At 39.4% G+C, this 17,351-nt stretch overlaps 1 protein-coding gene across 1 annotated transcript in view; it reads left to right on the top strand.

The window, feature by feature from the left end:
* The first annotated feature begins 587 nt into the window (after positions 1-587).
* The window catches only part of LOC115429641 (leucine-rich repeat transmembrane neuronal protein 4), a 154,894-nt gene continuing 138,130 nt past the window's right edge, over positions 588-17,351 (top strand). Inside the window, exons 1-2 of the mRNA XM_030149268.1 lie at positions 588-1,393; positions 9,982-11,540. Of these exons, the coding sequence (XP_030005128.1) occupies positions 1,390-1,393; positions 9,982-11,540 (1,563 nt within the window). The 5' untranslated portion in view covers positions 588-1,389. The remainder of the gene's footprint in view (positions 1,394-9,981; positions 11,541-17,351) is intronic.

Below are 17,351 nucleotides of genomic sequence, written 5' to 3'. Positions count from 1 at the left end.
AAATGAAAGCTCCTTAGTCCTTCCTTGTAACAGGTTTATGGAGACAACAGAAATCAGAACCCTGGACAGTTCCAAAAACCCAGTCTGCTTATGTTCAGTAACTGTATGTACTGTTTCAGCACCATGGACAGCGGCTGGTGTCAGAGCTGGATGTGAATGCAATGTTTATCAGTAAAAAAAAAAAACAAAACAAAAAAAACAAAACAAAACGACGTGACAGACTCAACATAATGCTCTTAACAATCTTAACCCTCAAATAACTGCACACAGCAAACGTACCGTTACATTCCTAAATATCCGCAAGCTCTAAAACATGCTTATAATGACAGTTAAATGTATGTGGCATATGTAAATATGTTAAAATACCCACACCAACACCATAGATTATGAGTCATATTCAGGGAACGTGAGTAATCATGTTGTATTATCCTCAAATTTCCTCTACATCAAAGTGTAAAATGAGGGGTTCACACTGTATGGTCGGTTATTGTTTCAGTGTTATAAGACTGTGGCAACCTTTTTTAAACACGTGCCGTGACATTTAACTCGCGATGTACCCTTATACAAGCTCATGGGTCGTAGTCTCGCCAGAAGAGGGCATTCCGATTCTGCCTGACAAAGTTGCTTTGACACGCACACGATTAACAACAGCGTCGTGCTATATTTCATACCAGGAGACGACGAGAATGAAACCAACATTTGGACAAAAGGTGGATTTTGTGATGTTTTACTCTTCCGCGACACTCGCTGACAGCGTTTCACTGAGACTTGTGGATAAGCTACCGTTACTTTCCTCTGTGCGCCATGCGCGGAACAGACTGAGCTTCCTTTAGAGCAGAGACGATAGGGTTTACTTAAAGGAGAGGAATCTTTGGCTGTTTGGAAAATTGCTCCTTGTTTTTTTGTTTTTTTTGTTTCTTTTACATCGTGTTAACGTATCTGTGAAGTCAAACTGGATTTCCCCGTTATCTCTATGCGCATAACAGACTGACATGCATTTCTTGGATGTGGCTTTGTTAACGTCTGCGCCTACTGCAGTACTCTTTTTGGCTGTAACTTGAGAAAAAAAGGACGTTTTTTTTTTTTGCAACGAAAACATGGATAGGGAGTTTTAAAACCGGATTTCCCCCCCTTTTTAATCTGGAGTTGGAAGTAAATGACATTCACTCCGGTTCAGTTGTTCGGTTATACATGCAGAACTAAACCGGATAACAGATCCAGGTCCTGGAGAGTAAAGGGCAGGTGCGCTTTGGAGTCGGCGGCTGCGCGAAGAGACCGGGCTAGTGGATTGGGACGGTACCTGTCTGTGGAGAGCGCGTCATGCGGACTCAGATGTCGCGCACTAGAAGCCATTAAAACCTGTAGGCTGGAGCTGACAGATAAGCGGATATGGGTAAGTTCTGTTTATGATATCATGGTTTGAAAGGCGTAGGGTGTTGAATCCAGTTGTTCTGCATTTTTCATTATACACCCCAAATATAAATTCACTGCTCCGAGGAGAATCCGGTCCGGATCAGATGAAAAAAAAAAAAAAAAAAAATCGTCGCCCTTTCAATTGCATTCTTGTAATATGTAGAGGGGGCTTTTGGTGGCTTTGGTGAAGTGGTTCGGGAATCTTGAGGAATGTGGCTCTAGCCTGTGCTGAAGCTATTAGTCGCAGACCTGCAATGTGTTTTTCCTCCATTTCCTGGCGGTATGGTTTATAAGAGACTAACCGTCTCAGACAAGGACTCGATCCAAAATTCATTTGATTTGAACCAACATTACCCTGTTTGTCCAAGTGCGGTCTCTCTTTTTTCCTTGACTAGTTAGAGTGGCTGGCTGATTGACATGGACTGGAATGCTAATCACGGTAAATGTTGGAAGGCAGTCAACTTTATAAAGCATGGCCCTACATAATCATTGATTTTTCTTTATCTGTACGCACTAAGCATCCAGGTCCAGTTTCCATCCTGTGCTAACGCCTCCCCAAAAACTCTTGTGATTTGGAGGCACCGGTCGTGCCGGTTTTGCTTAACAGACTGATTCTCATTCAAGAAAGCTGTCGAATTCTGCACCTGCTATCAAGAGGGACTCTCCAGATCATGCACAAAACTGTGCGTCCGCCTATAAACACTGTGTGTGTGTGCGTGTATATGTGTATGTGTGTGTGCGTGTGTCGTCAATACCTTCTTCTTCAGCCGTGCGTATACGTCCGCGCATGCACCTGTTATTCCTACGGTTTCTTAGTTTTCAGAGCAGGCATTTTCTAATTTCTAATGCTTTTTCATCAGTCCGGTTGTGGTTCCCATAAGTTTACACCCTCATAATCTACAGCCCCCTCCCCTATTGATTGTGCCCCATTGTTCAGTTGCTTGCTGATAAGTAGAATTCAACAGAATTGTTTTCTTCCTTTTGCATTTTTTTCCTGACTGATATTATTGTCTGTGGTAGTCTAATCACCTCAGCCATTCTTAACTAGTATACAGATGGCCAAGTTCACTGGTGGTGCTGTGCCATTAATTGTGAGGCCGCATGATGTATCGACCCACAGTGGGTTACTGCACCACATCAATATAAGCTACTACAACACACAAAGCTGTACAGTACAGGCTGTAGGACCTCAGCCTCAATTTATGTCTGCTGCAAAGGGACCATATATGGTTAATCACAGAAGTCTGACTTATGGCTCGGTTTTTAATCTAATATCACAGTATGAAGTCAGAAAATCCTCTGCACTTTGTGGAGTGCTTTGACAGAGACTCTGAAACTGCACATGCAGGTGTACGGCACAGAAGCCAATAACACACATTCAGGTGCACAAACATGCCCACAATCAGAACTGTTGTATATAGTTTCATGCTGTTGCCCACAATTATTTGATGATTACATGGAGCTGTAGTCTCAGTTATCTACCAATGTAGCTGACTGTGATGCTCTTCATTAACAGCAGGCAATGCACTTGTGTTTCATGGTCCATATCAGTAGAGATCTGCTTTGCAGGAAGAGAACAGTAGGGTAGGGGTAATAAAAAGACCAATTTAGAGATTAAGCTGCAGACCTGGAGGATAAATTTGGACATCCTGACCATATTTTATTCATCTTCTCTCACATGAATTCCTGTACAGCCCCCTAAAAAAACACAGAACTTAACTATTCTTATTAGTTTTTTGGTGTGAATGTTCAAGTTCACTACAGCATTTATTTTCACATCTGGTCTATAACTTCAAAGTAGCCTGGGCAACAGATGACCTTCTGCTGGTCCTACATTATCCAAAAGGCAGCATGCTTGAAATGTCAGCTAAAGCAGGTGAAAAGAAAAGATCTACAGGCCTTTTGAGGAGAGTTAAAGCACAGTGTAGAATTTGCTCAGTACATTTCCTTACACCAGAGGTGGAAAATCAATCATTATGAATCTCTTGAGTCACCCTGGAAGTGTCTACAGTAATGTGGGATGGGGGCTAAATTTCAATCTAAAAGGGCAGTAATGTTCCAAATGTATGTAAAAATGCTTGCAAAGTAACTATTAAGTTTAATTCATGAAGGAGATTGTCTTTTGATCAACCAAGTAAAACTTAGATTACATTAAGAACAGATGGGGAGAATGTTATTCTGTTATATAGTGTATCTCTTTGTATCTTATCTACCTTTTCAATGCCTCTGTCCTTGTATGTCTACAATTGTAAGGACCCACATTGATATTGAATGCAATAGCTCATAAACCAAAGCTGTCCATGGACTAGAATGTAACTACTGAATTTTACCAAGATCCCTTTGGAATTGAAAAGGACTGCTTTTATATGTAATTCTACTGTCCAAAAATGACCTTACTCTTGAGATCTGAAATGTAAATTTGGTCCTGACAAAGACAAATGTAGAGTACCAACATAACCCAGCTCAATACATACATTATACAAGTCTATATTTGATTTCTTTTTTATTTAATTTTTTCCTGTTTTAGTATTTCTGTCCTTTTTTGTGTGTGCTGAGTCGGTTTCATCCACTTCACCAGAATGCATAACCACTAATTTGCTATGCTACTTTGACCAAGTCTTTTGCTGGGTACATCATCTAAGCAATTTTAGATTAAAAAAAAAAAAAAAAAGATGATAGGAGCATTACAGACCAATCCTAACCGGAACATAAAATTATAACCCAGTTTGTGGAGCAAAATTTCTAGTGGCAATTTTCCATCTAGAAACAAAAATGAATAGGAGCAAGTATTTCATATACAACACGGGCACACTAGGACACAATACTTTCCAACCACTGTTGAAATGCGTCTAACTTGGCAGGCCTTGCTATCATCTCAAAGATAATTGGAGACTAATAGGATGGCTTAGGCAGTTCTGGGGATGTCCTTCCCTATGTGTCCAGCTCCTATGTGCAGTCAAGGCTGTGTCTGGTAGCAGTTTTGTCAATGACAGGCAGCAAATAGCAATGAGCCACTTGTGTGCACTCAAAGTGCACCAGTTAGCAAGTCCATTTGCCAAGTTATTAAGCTACATTTGGTTTTATTTTAGGTCAGCAGTAAAGTGCACTTACTCTCTCTATGTGTTAGGGTTGAGAGGCAGAAATAGCTATCTTCTCATGCCGAGGACAGCGGGGCTGTCTGCTAAGCATTACTCACATGCCTTTAGACAAACTTTATTCTAGACTTATACATCCACATGAGATGCAGACAGATAACTGCTCAGGTTGGCAAAGACAAAGGAGAAGCAAGAGGTGTAACATATCTGATCTGTCCAAAGGCCCCTATGGCAGTGGTTTTTATCACAACCACTATTTACACTGTTAATTATGATTTTTCCTCTTAACTTTAAAGGTTATTGTAGATTACAGACATACCAGAAATATTTGATGGATCTGCATTTGCACAATTAAGACAATACACGACTTTCCATATTACATTAATGCTACTACTATTTTGAGCTCAGTATTTTGACATCTTGTCACAAAAACACAGGCAATCACACTACTGAAAAAGTCTGTATCTTATCATGTCAAATTGCAATCTGCAATCCTCATTAGCATTTAAAAACCTTGTTCTGTGCTGTTTTTAATGAGCTCTATGTGTTTGGCTTTAAAGAAATGACTGCCTCAGTCAATTCTCTCTTACCACCTTTGTTATACTTTATGAAGTTCTCAAACATCTTAGTTGGTTTGGGTTTTACAAGCAGGTCTTCTTCATCATTTTGCTATTATCCATGCTGCAACTCCAGCTGCATTGTTCATATATTGCATCAAGGAGTTGTGTATTAGGTTATAAAGCTCAATTGACTATAACATGGAAACACATTATAAAATGCTCTCTTTTGAAACCTTTCATGAAAATCTCTACACTGCACTGAAATGACAGACGTCCGGATATCTGTAAGACTCTCAGACTGCCTGCCGCTAGAAATAAATAATAGCTACAGTATATCTGAGGAAATCCAGTAAGACAAGTAGAAATGGAAAACTGCAAGGAAAGTGAAAGGGCTGAAGGCTGAGGTTTGACCACATGCATTAAAATAGCCTTCACATTATAAAAAAACTTACTGATGGCTGGGGGTTTCAAGGACATACCTAACTAGCATATTTTACTAGGGTGTAGAATAAAGGAAAGGAGGAATTGTTCATCTAAGTGCATATGGCAGAAGAACAGTAATTGTGAGAAGTACATCAGGTAAGAGGTAATAGAGACACAAAGCCCATGAGTGACACCTCAGAGGGTGACTTGTGTTCCTTTGTGAATAAGATTAGAGGAGTAGTGGGAAAGGAGATGGCTTACAGAGGCATTAGCACACAGAGCACTCATTAAACCACATACAGTGTCAGTAAGGGGGAAGAGGTTTCTTGTGAGGCAGGCTCAATCTGAAAGAGATGGTGGAGTCACTTCTAATAAAGAAAGCCTATTATGCACATCCTGAGTAAATGCAATACGGCATTGTTTCCACAAGCTAACACACACACAGAATTTAGAAAACATGTGTTCAACTTTAGCAATCCACACACTCAGCTAAAATTGCTTACATATGGACATTGATTTAAATAAGTCTTCTCCTGTCAGTAAATGTTTTTTTTTATTCTGAATCTTTGAAGTAAATGAGTTAAATCTGCTTTCAAAAAACTGAGAGAAGCAAATTGGCAGAACCCAGAAACCCTGCATCTTGTGAGCAACATTGTTGTCTTTGTAATATTTATGTGAAAGTATCACAATTCTTGGATCTGAGATGAAGAAACATGATTGATGTATCTGCTGGTATAATCAATAGCGAGCGCAAATTATCTGTACAGTTCTGTGGTTCACTCCATCTGTAAAGAATGATGAAAGATTCTTCTGAAAACAAACAGTAAATGGGTCTCTCTGTTTTCGTCACATTCTTAGACACACAAGCACACACATACAATACCCATATGGGATCAGCAGATGCTTGGCAAGAAGTGAAATGGCTATGTTAGATAGCATATGCTGTATAATGCCTCTCAGCCACTCTATGTCAGGGAATTATTTCTGACAAATCTTGCAAAGGTTACAGAAAAAAAACACAAGAAATTTAAAATCATGCTTACTGCAGCTACACTGCAAGTGTCCCTAAATCTTGCAGATGCTAGGTTGTAAAATTCATTCTCAACTTTGCATAAATACATGTAGGATAGTCTTTACACAAGTCAGTAATATATGTATCCCATATGTCAACACATCATGCATTTTGGAGGAACATGGAAGTATGAACTGCATCTGAACCTTGACATAGTAATCAGATCATATTTTAATAATGGTAATCTAGTCCATGTTTAATATTATGGTGAGAAAAGGTGAAAATGAGACTTAAGTGAAGCCCCCTCCTCAAGGGGAAATCAATGCATCTTAATGACAGATCATTAGGGACTTGGTAAAGGGAAACGATTTTAATGGAAACAACTCTGTCTCACCTCAGAACAGGGAGCGATAGCACAGTAAGTCACCTTTGACCACGGTCCTGTAGATCTTAAAATTGCATTTGATTTTTATTGTAAAATAATAAAGTGCACAGGATTTGCAATAAATGTGTAAGTAGAGGCAGAGTTTGTTATTCCAGATCTCTTCATTCACATAGATGCATTTGGTAAAATAAATAAATAAATAAATGTGTGTGTGTGTGTGTGTGTGTGTATATATATATATATATATATATACACACACACACACACACATATAAAGGGTGTCCCAATAAATGTATACACACTTTAAATAATTGTAGAGTAGGTGTTTATTAAAATTCATTTAATTTTCAAAACGCAATAGAATTTAAAAACATCATTTTATTGTTTTGTCACCGCCTGTTCTCAAACTGACGTCTGTTCTGGTCCAAACACTGCTGACAATGCCCCACAACGTTCCATAAAAAAGTCTAGTGGTATGAGGTCTGGTGAATGCAGAGGGTATTCAACGAAACTCCTCCGTCCAGTCCACCTGTTTGGCAAGTTCACCAGACCTCACACCACTAGACTTTTTTCATGGGGATACCTAAAAGACAAAGTCTACGCTATGAGACCTGCAACAGTCACTGAATTGAGAGCAGCCTCTGAATGTAAATGCACGCAAATACCAAGGATATTGTTTCCTGATGTGTGCGATTCCATTACTCAGCGTTGTCAGTGGGGGTGTAAGAAAATATCAGTTCTGCAATATATTGCAATATTTCATTTCACAATACTATATCGATATTAAAAAGTAATGTATCAATATTTTTAGATATTTATTGAAATGCAGATATTGTGGAGGTTCATTTTACTTTTTTTTTTTTTTTCTTTTTTGTTTATATTTTATTTATTATTATTTAACACTTTTTTATTAAATAATGCTAGTTCCTTTGTTGGGATTGCACAAAAATAATGTTATGATGTTAGTTATGAGCAAAAAGAATATGAACATTTGAACAGGATCTGAAACTGTAATGTCTATAAACATCATTTAAGTTTTAACCAGGAAAATTTTGTGATTTAGCATTAGATCCTGTTGGGATCAAATAAAAATGTGTTTAGTTTTGTGCATATTTCTGGTGTAATTCCATTCTTCCAGGAAATAATCTTTTAAAAAAGAGACAAAATCAATTAAAAAATTGCAGTTTAACAGCATATCGATATATCGTGATATATCATATCGTGATCCTAGTATTGGGATTTGTATCGTATCGCTAGATTCTTGCCAATATGCACCCCTAGTTGTCAGCAGTGACTGGACCAGAATGGACGTCAGTTTGAGAACAGGAGGTGACAAAACAATAAAATGATGTTTGTAAATTCTATTACATTTTGAAAGATGACTCATGCTAAACTTGTACTTCTTTTATCTGATTTAACACAAAATGGCTGGAGTCTAAACTGAAACACCTCTGGGACTGTATACACACCCATCAGCTCTTGAATGTTAATTTGCTCTGTACAACTCATCATCCAAGATTTATCTGCTTTTTTCTGTTGGCATAGTGATGGTTTACGTGATAACTGAAAACCAGAACAAATACAAGTATGGCTGAATAAATTACAAGAGGCTTTGTTCAAACAGTGATACTTTGTCAGTGTACCTTCATTGTAAAAGTTTACTCCAAATGGCATCAAATCAAACAGTTACGACCGTGTAATTTGAGGAAATGATACAAATGATATAATTAAATGATTATTAATCTGTTTATTTTATCATTAGAAGTGATTAGATCTCTTATAATCACATTACATCATGAGATCTAAATAAGTCATGCTGTATTCATGACATATTTGCAGCTATTATAGATTGCAGGTCATGTAATTAGACATTTTCAGGAATATTAGATTAATAAAACAAACATTACCTATATAGTTAATGCTGCTTGCATATATCTTTGTTTGTATATCTTGAACTGTGATAGACTCTCTGACTCCCCACTGTGAAGAAACATGAACACATCTACATATAGACCCAGATAGTAATTCTTACTAATGAAAAAAATAATGCAATGACAGTGAATATGAAGTAAATAAAAACAGATAAATTAAACAGATGACTCCATTGCCGTAGACGAGAAAGCATAGTTTCTTGAAATGCGGTAAGGAAAAGTCAAGGAATGAAGTCTTCGGCTGACTTGATGGATGAATCTGAATCTGCATGGAATAAGGCCACAGACTTGCATACGTGATCTCTGAAAATTGGAACTACTGAACCCATTTTGTGTGAGAAGAAAAGTGGATGACTGCCATCTTTCAACAGTGACAGAATTTACAACAGCAGGGCTTCAAACACACATAAACAAGAACTTTGTGTTTGCTCCAGCCGAGACCTAGACCACTGTTTGTGGACAAAATTGTTTTTTTAAGTATGTTCACCATCACTTCTGAACTATTCATTCTACCCAAGTGCAGTTACTGAGCTTTCTAGTGGTCCTCTATATACTGCATGTTATTTGTACATTCAGATGTGTTAGTGTGTGAATGTGTTAAAGCCCTATTATTGTGATATTGTGCAGCAGTGATTCATCATAATTACATAATTTAAGTCAACATATAGCTCAAGTTGCTCAAGAAACGTTAGATGCAGACAAAAATTAATTCAGAAGTCTAAAGCATCTACATTAAATTAAATCTAAACTCAAATGTCTGCAAGCTTATTGTTTTTCCCTTCTATTTCTTACTTTTCTTTTTTATTTCTGATAAATTCATCAATTCCCAGACACAACAAAACTAAAAGTGTGACTAAACCACATGAAACTTGGGTTCTTATTGAATCAGATATTTGGTAACTGATGCTGATCAATACTAATGGTCAGAAAAACTAAATTAACTAGTACAGATGATGTGTCGCAGAAACTGTTCTACATCTGAGAGATGATGTACTACTGAGAATGTTTGTACTTTATTTTTTATTTTTGGTAAATTTAACGTCCCTCCTTCAACCTGAACATGAGGCAATCTTGTCTATTTTGTCAGTGAGCTCTTTAATAGTTTGTGTATGCTATAACCTGTTGCTTAAGGTCTCTCTTCTCTGTCTTTTCTCTCCAATAGGCTCTGCTCTGCGGCGTCGCTGGCTAGTGGTCCAACTCCTGATGCAGGTGTGGCTGGCGGCAAATCCATCTTTGAGTGAGCGTCCATGCCCCAAGAGCTGTCGATGTGATGGGAAAATTGTCTACTGTGAGTCAAGCGCCTTTCGAGATGTCCCCAAGAACCTCTCAGGAGGCTGTGAGGGCCTATCTTTACGGTACAACAGTCTTGCCAGTCTCAGAGCAGGCCAGTTTGTAGGCCTTAACCATCTCATTTGGCTCTACTTGGATCACAATTACATAGCGTCTGTGGATGGAATGGCTTTCCAGGGGGTCCGCAGGCTCAAAGAACTGATCCTAAGCTCCAACAAGATTACATCTCTCCACAATACAACATTCCACCCTGTCCCTAATTTACGCAATCTGGATCTGTCATACAACAAGCTGCAGGCTTTGCAGCCTGGACAGTTTCAGGGCCTCCGCAAGCTTCTCAGCCTTCACATACGTTCAAACTCATTAAAAATCATTCCAATGCGTCTGTTTCAAGATTGCAGAAACCTTGAGTTCCTGGATCTAGGGTACAATCGCCTGCGCAGTATCACTCGCAATGCTTTTTCTGGCTTAGTCAAGCTTACTGAGCTGCATTTGGAGCATAACCAGTTCTCAAAGATCAATTTCTCTCATTTCCCCCGCCTCTACAATCTGCGGGCGCTATACCTTCAGTGGAATCGCATTCGTTCAATGAGCCAGGGCCTCACCTGGACCTGGGCCTCCATCCAGAAACTGGATCTGTCTGGGAATGATTTGACCGAGGTGGATGCTGTGGTTTACCAATGCCTACCTAACCTGCAAACGCTCAACCTGGATTCCAACAAGCTGACTAATGTGTCGCAGGAGGTAGTGGATGCCTGGATCTCCTTGACTACGATTAGCTTAGCCGGGAATGTATGGGACTGTGGCCCAGCCATCTGTCCTCTGGTGGGCTGGCTGAGAAATTTCAGAGGTGCAAAGGAAACCACTATGATCTGCGCCTCCCCGAAGAAGGCCCAGGGTGAGAAAGTTATGGATGCTGTAGAGGCTTTTGGTGTCTGTCAGTTAAGCCCTGTTACAACGCTTTTGAGCATACCTCCAACCCCATCCAGCCTCCCAGCGCAGACAGAGAACCGCCCAGCCATTTTGGCATCGCCTACTGGCCCTGGAAAGAGAGGAGAGGGGTCTGTTAGAGGCCCAACATCATCATCTGTCACTCCTCCTGTTGCTCTCCCTCCAGAGCAAGATTTGGAGCCTGTGTCCTTCCATAAAATTGTAGCTGGAAGTGTTGCCCTTTTTCTGTCTGTTGCAATGATCCTCTTGGTAATCTACGTGTCCTGGAAGCGATATCCGAGCAGCGTCAAGCAGCTGCAGGAGCACTCGGCTGCTGCCCGCAAACGGCGTAAGAAAACTCGAGAGACGGAGCGCACCTTGAGCTCCCCACTGCAGGAGTACTATGTGGACTACAAACCCACCAACTCTGAGGCCATGGATGTGCTCGTCAATGGGACCGGACCCTGCACCTATACCATCTCAGGCTCCCGAGAATGCGAGGTATGACCCACACCACCGCGATTTCTCCTACACAAAACTATGTCCGCAACAAGGCAAACAGAGGTAATTACTTACGCAGCTTTGATACAAGATACATTTGATTACTTAGTTTGATCACGGAAGGTTCGGTAAACACTGTGAATACCTGGATTACCAACAGAGAAAAACAGTTGGTTTTAGTTGACTGTAACAAGATATCTTTTAATTTTGACTTGGGGTTTGTAAATGCACTTTAGCCTCATTCTCTGCTGAGATGTAAAGATTAGGTTGCTCTAGAACTGGACATAAATGCACTTAAAGGGGGCTAATTACAGCTCCTATTGTGTATAACCTCGAGTTTACGCTATGCTGTTTGTGATGAAGCACAGGCGGTTGTTTGGGTGGTTATGTGCTCATTTGATACACATATAAAATACATCCTGTGCTTTGTGTGTTTGCCACTGTGACATTCCGTTCTTTGAAGACAAGTGTTGTGTGAGGGAAGTGGCTTTACTGTGGAAACATTCTCTATTAGACACTGCTCATAAATGTTAATACAAGCTCTTACCACTGGATATACCTTAACCTTAGCTGTTGACCTTACAACAATGATGTTCAGCTATTGGAATCTAAATCAAATAATCTTTTCTTTCTCTTTCTTGAACATCCCTTTCAATATCTCACATTTAACAATGTGCTCTTGTAGATTCGCTGTGAGCAGAAGAGGCACTCAGAGCTTATAATGATGAAGGGCAGGGTAAACAAAAGTAAAATGGCAGCTGTGATTTGTGGTTCCTATACAATCTAATCAACCTGAGCAATCTGAGTATGCATATTGCCAGGTAATCTGCTTCTAGTAGATCCAGACAGCCAGTACTGGAAATGGAAAAGAAAGCGGAGAATAAGCCTTCTTCTGCCTCCTCCTCACTGCTAAAACCTGCTAAAATGTGTTTATGGTCATTGCTCCAGAGACATCCTACTAGAATCTGTCTTCGAAATCTACAAACTAGACTGTGAGTGGGCTGGTAATGTGAAGACACAATATAATGACAGCTTATACAAAACATGTCATATGTACACTACCTGATCCCTTGGGCCAGTCCCCTGTTACTAATGGCCAGTGGTTTATTTCTGCAGGATCTATCCTTAGCTGGAGGTTATAAAACCTAGTCATACTCTGCAGTAGAATAAAAGGTTTAACCAAGAATGATACAGTGTGTCAGGCACAAAATATGTAGAAGCTGCGGATATGATGAGAGTATTCCCATATTACTGCTGTCTGTAAATACTGGCTTAAAGAATTTCACTTGCCTGTGTACAAAATATTTCAAAGGATTTAAGAATCCCTTACGGCAGATGAAACACTGTTTTTCTGAGTGTGTTCGTATAGATATATACTCGTACGCATATATTGTACGTGTGTGTATCATAAACTCCATATGTTGTAGTCCTGCTAATGTGAAACTTAATTCATTCAGTGAGTTGGTGAGAAACTTCAACAGGCCTGTGTGCAAAGATAAGGAAAAACTAAATCATGAGAGGAAATGCTGAAAATGTTTCACACCAGCTATTTTGACTCATTACCTTGTCGACACGTGTGAAATGGTGCATGGCCTTATTCTAAAACAATCTGACTTTCACATAGTCACCATTTGACCCACATGTTATGGACGTACCACATCATTGGAAACAAAGGAAAAGTGTGCAACAGTTTGATTTTAGATTAAAACTTGTACATGGACTATATGATATGAAGCTATAAACGCACTGGATATCATATGTGCATCACAACAAGAAAACCAAAAATGCACCTCAAAATACCTGTCAATTTTAGTAACAATGACCTTATTTTGTCACAGCCTAATGGTAAATAAAAAAAATATAGAAGACTGTTTAAAAAATGTACAAATATTCATATTTTTGTGTGTGTCTATAAGTTAAATTATTTGTACGTAATTTTGCAAAGTATTGAACCGATACCATCAGCCTCACAGTGAGAGCAGCACAATGATAGTTAAATGTATTTTCAAGACAGGGGAGGATGAAAATCTCTAAATCATGGGGAGGCTAGCGTGTCATTCATATTTCCAAAAACCATACATTTGTCAAAGAGAGGTTTGAGTTAGCACAGCTGTGTCTTATACAATGACATTTTTTATATTAAGAGTGCTAGAAAACATTGCACCATATCTAATAAGAGAATGCTGTAAGGCAGTGTTTTTCAACCTTGGGGTCGTGACCCCATGTGCGGTCGCCTGGAATTTCTAGTAATTGAGAAAAAAAAATTACTGATAAAAATATTTTTAATGATTCAATATATTTTTCATTGTAATTAAAACACCACACATTTTTCCAACTAAAAATCAAGTTCAAATAAAATGCAGGATAAAATATCTGAGAGGGCATATCTTGATTGACCTGATCATGTGACCACATGCATTACTACGCTTCAACCTGCCCGGACACAGTTGCAGTCAAAAAAAAACAAAACAGCTGAACAGAGAATGGAAAGATTTCTTTGCCTGCCTGGCCCCGCTAAGACATCTCAAAGAGAAAGATGTCTCTGTTTTGAATTTCTGGGGTCGCTAGAAATTTGCAATGTTAAAATGGGGTCACGAGCCAAAGAAGGTTGGGAACCACTGCTGTAAGGTTATAGTGCTATAATATGAAAAGCAAATAAGTTGCTGTTAAGACGGGGTCATATCACAAAACATGAGGGCAGCCGAAACAGAATGGGGAATATCGAGTAGGTCACGTAACAGTCTATAACTGATCCACATTCACATCCCTAATGCCTCAAGTCATTTGGATCGGACTATTATTAAGTACATGCAGGACTGAAGGGCCTTTCTTGACCTACAAAGGGTCTCCCCTGCTTTGTGGGACCTCACAAAATACCTGACAGACCCTTCATCAGTGAGAGCCAAAGACAAGTAAGCTGTTTTATTAGCTTTTTATCTAGACTTGATTGAAATGCAATTTAGCCAACTCTTTTATCTTATAACCTCAATTAAATGAGAATTACACTGTAGGAGGAACAGGAAAGGGGGAAAAGGATAGTGTCTGAGCTGAGCTTTGCTTTAAACGGTCATCAAAAAATCATGAATCATCAACAAAATATCATGTATGTGGAATGATTTGGTAGGTTTTTGCTATCCATGAGTTCGCCTTCATTATGCTTCTTAATAGAGCTGCACAATATATTGTTTGAGCATCGTCGTCACAGTGTATGTGTGCGCAGCAGTCACATCACAGGTCCTGTGATGTAGGAGGCAAATGAACTCAGTGTGTTCTCATCTAATTTCAAGGGTATGTGACACACACTGCATGTAGCGATCCACCAATGACAATCGTTCTTAATCAGTTTAGAGTGAGTCGCTGGTAGTAATATTGAAAAATGAGCAACAAACAAGAGAAAATCACCATAAATGAAGATTTGGTGTAAAAAAGAAAAGCAACGTGAGTTATCTGAAATTATTTCAGCTACAAGAAGGATGATATTGTAACGTGTTCTGTGTCAACAGTGTCCTGCACTAGGGATGCACCGATACCGATATGAGTATTGGCATCGGCTCCGATACTCAGTGTGTGTACTTGTACTCGTACTCGTAAAAGTAACCCGATACAAATGCACCGATACCACTTACGGCCGTGTGACATTCACAGTTCAGCGCAGCAGGTATGCGGCGGTGGAATAATGTGTGGGGAGTATGAAGAGTGTGGAGATTTTTCCAAAAAAATGACAGTGATAAAAGTAACGCTGACTGCAAGTAACGTTACAGACACAGACAGATACGGACAGAGCGTTCTGTCTGTCCTCTGCGTACATTCCATCCATTTTCCAGGTGCTCACGGATGCATAAACAGAATGAGAATACCAGCGGGAGTATGGAGCGGTGCGGACCACCGCCAACAGAAGTAAAAACGAAACTTATCGCTCATGTCTCTTTTCTCTACCTGCTGGAGCTAAGCTTTTAAACCTTACCAGTGAAAACGCTGCAACATTAGTATCACATTAGTGTTGCCTCCGTTGTCTCCATGTTTGTTATTACTGACTTTCTTCTTCTTCTTCTCAAATAACTTTACTCTTCTTCGTGGTATTTGTCCAGTATGGTTAATTCAGAGCGGTGCCCCCTGGTGGATTAATTGAGAAACGCTCATTCCAACACATTAAATGTCAGTAGCAGCTTTTTTTTCCAGTCAGACTAATGACAACGACAATAAAGCACATTTACAAAAGGAACTAAGAACTGGAATGGGATTATTAAGTACTTGTATCGGTACTCGGTATCGGCAAGTACTCAAATGTAAGTACTCGTACTCAGTCTGGAAAAAAGTGGTATCAGTGCATCCCTATCTTGCACCTCTTGCCACAACAAGAGGTAACACAACTAATCTGTTTGACCATTTACGTCGGCACCACCAGCTATTACATCCTCCTGAGTATTTTTTAATATTGTAATATATATCGCGGGGTTACAATAAATCGCAATGTCAGTTTTTTTTCCAATATCGTGCAGCCCTACTTCTTAAGATATCTACCTTGAAAATGCTTCCTCTCCAACCTTATCTGTCCTTTTGTCTCATCTCAAAACATTGTAGAGGGGAGACAGGAACTATCAGTCAGTAGTCGGTGAAGTCCTGAGTTCATCTCTGGGCGTGCTCCGATCGTGTTGCTACATTGTGTTGCTTTCACATAGACATAAATCACTCGGCAGAATGCAACAGTACCTGCTGCAGTATTCCCACCTCTGCTGCCTCTCCTCCAGCTGGAGGCCACAGTGGATGAAGTCTCTTCATCTCTTCTGGGTGGAAATTGCTTATTCCTTGTGTATCACTCTCACCATTTCTTTGATTTGGATTGTGTGCCACTGCTATAACTCACTCTGGTCCTCAAATATGATTGTTCTTTACCAGCCTGCAGGTCCACTTGACATGAATGCAGGTTTGGCGATCCTTAGAGAATGGCCTGGGGATGATGCAATTGTCATTTACCTTCATCACTTCAGCTTCTCCTAGTTGAGGATGAGTCCATCTGTAGATCTTTAATACCCTTTGATTCCTATCAAGGCCCTGCACTTGACCTGATCTTGAGCTCAGACTTGGATAACCATCATCTTTTCATGTGTCATATCACAAATTGGCATCCTTTGTCATTTCTTCAAACCCATCTTGTAATCTGACCACAATGCATTGTGATTTATTTATTTTTGATTTTTCCCCCTACCATTCCACTCATTTTTATCTGATCTCTTTCACTTCAACTAGTCCCCGTGTGAGTGGCCTGACAACCCTATCATCAGCCTTTCATCCACGTGTCCTCATGTGTTGTGTTGAGCTGTTTGGTGTTCAAAAACAGGCAAACTGTAGTTTTTTTTTTAGAGACACAAGTTGCCTCAAATGTTTTCTAGCAAGGATTTTAATAATATTCAGTGATGACTCCAGTGTCTGTTCACAAAAAACAAAAATCCCCCGGGGTCTTGACCAACATGCATCATGTTAAAAATAAAATGGCACTGACCAGGGATGTGCACAAATAGTAGAATAATCCATTAGTCAAAATGGCAAGCGAAGTCGGCGTTTTTTTAAAGAGGCAACTAATTTATTTGAAGTAGAGGTGTATTTGTATGCAAGAAACTAGAGCACATCTCGGCATTACTTTTACACTTTATGCTTTATTTGATATGGATAGATACATATATAGTAATAAACTCAGAACAGCATCATAGGGTTTGTAGTGAATGTTAACCCATAGTTCCCAAATATTTTTTTTTAGTAGATTTAACCTTTTTTTAAGTGATTAATCATCATTTATTATAATATTATGTTATG

The sequence above is a fragment of the Sphaeramia orbicularis genome, chromosome 12 (assembly GCF_902148855.1).
Source record: "Sphaeramia orbicularis chromosome 12, fSphaOr1.1, whole genome shotgun sequence".
Classification (NCBI taxonomy): domain Eukaryota; kingdom Metazoa; phylum Chordata; class Actinopteri; order Kurtiformes; family Apogonidae; genus Sphaeramia; species Sphaeramia orbicularis.
This window is presented reverse-complemented; position numbering and strand designations above follow the sequence as displayed.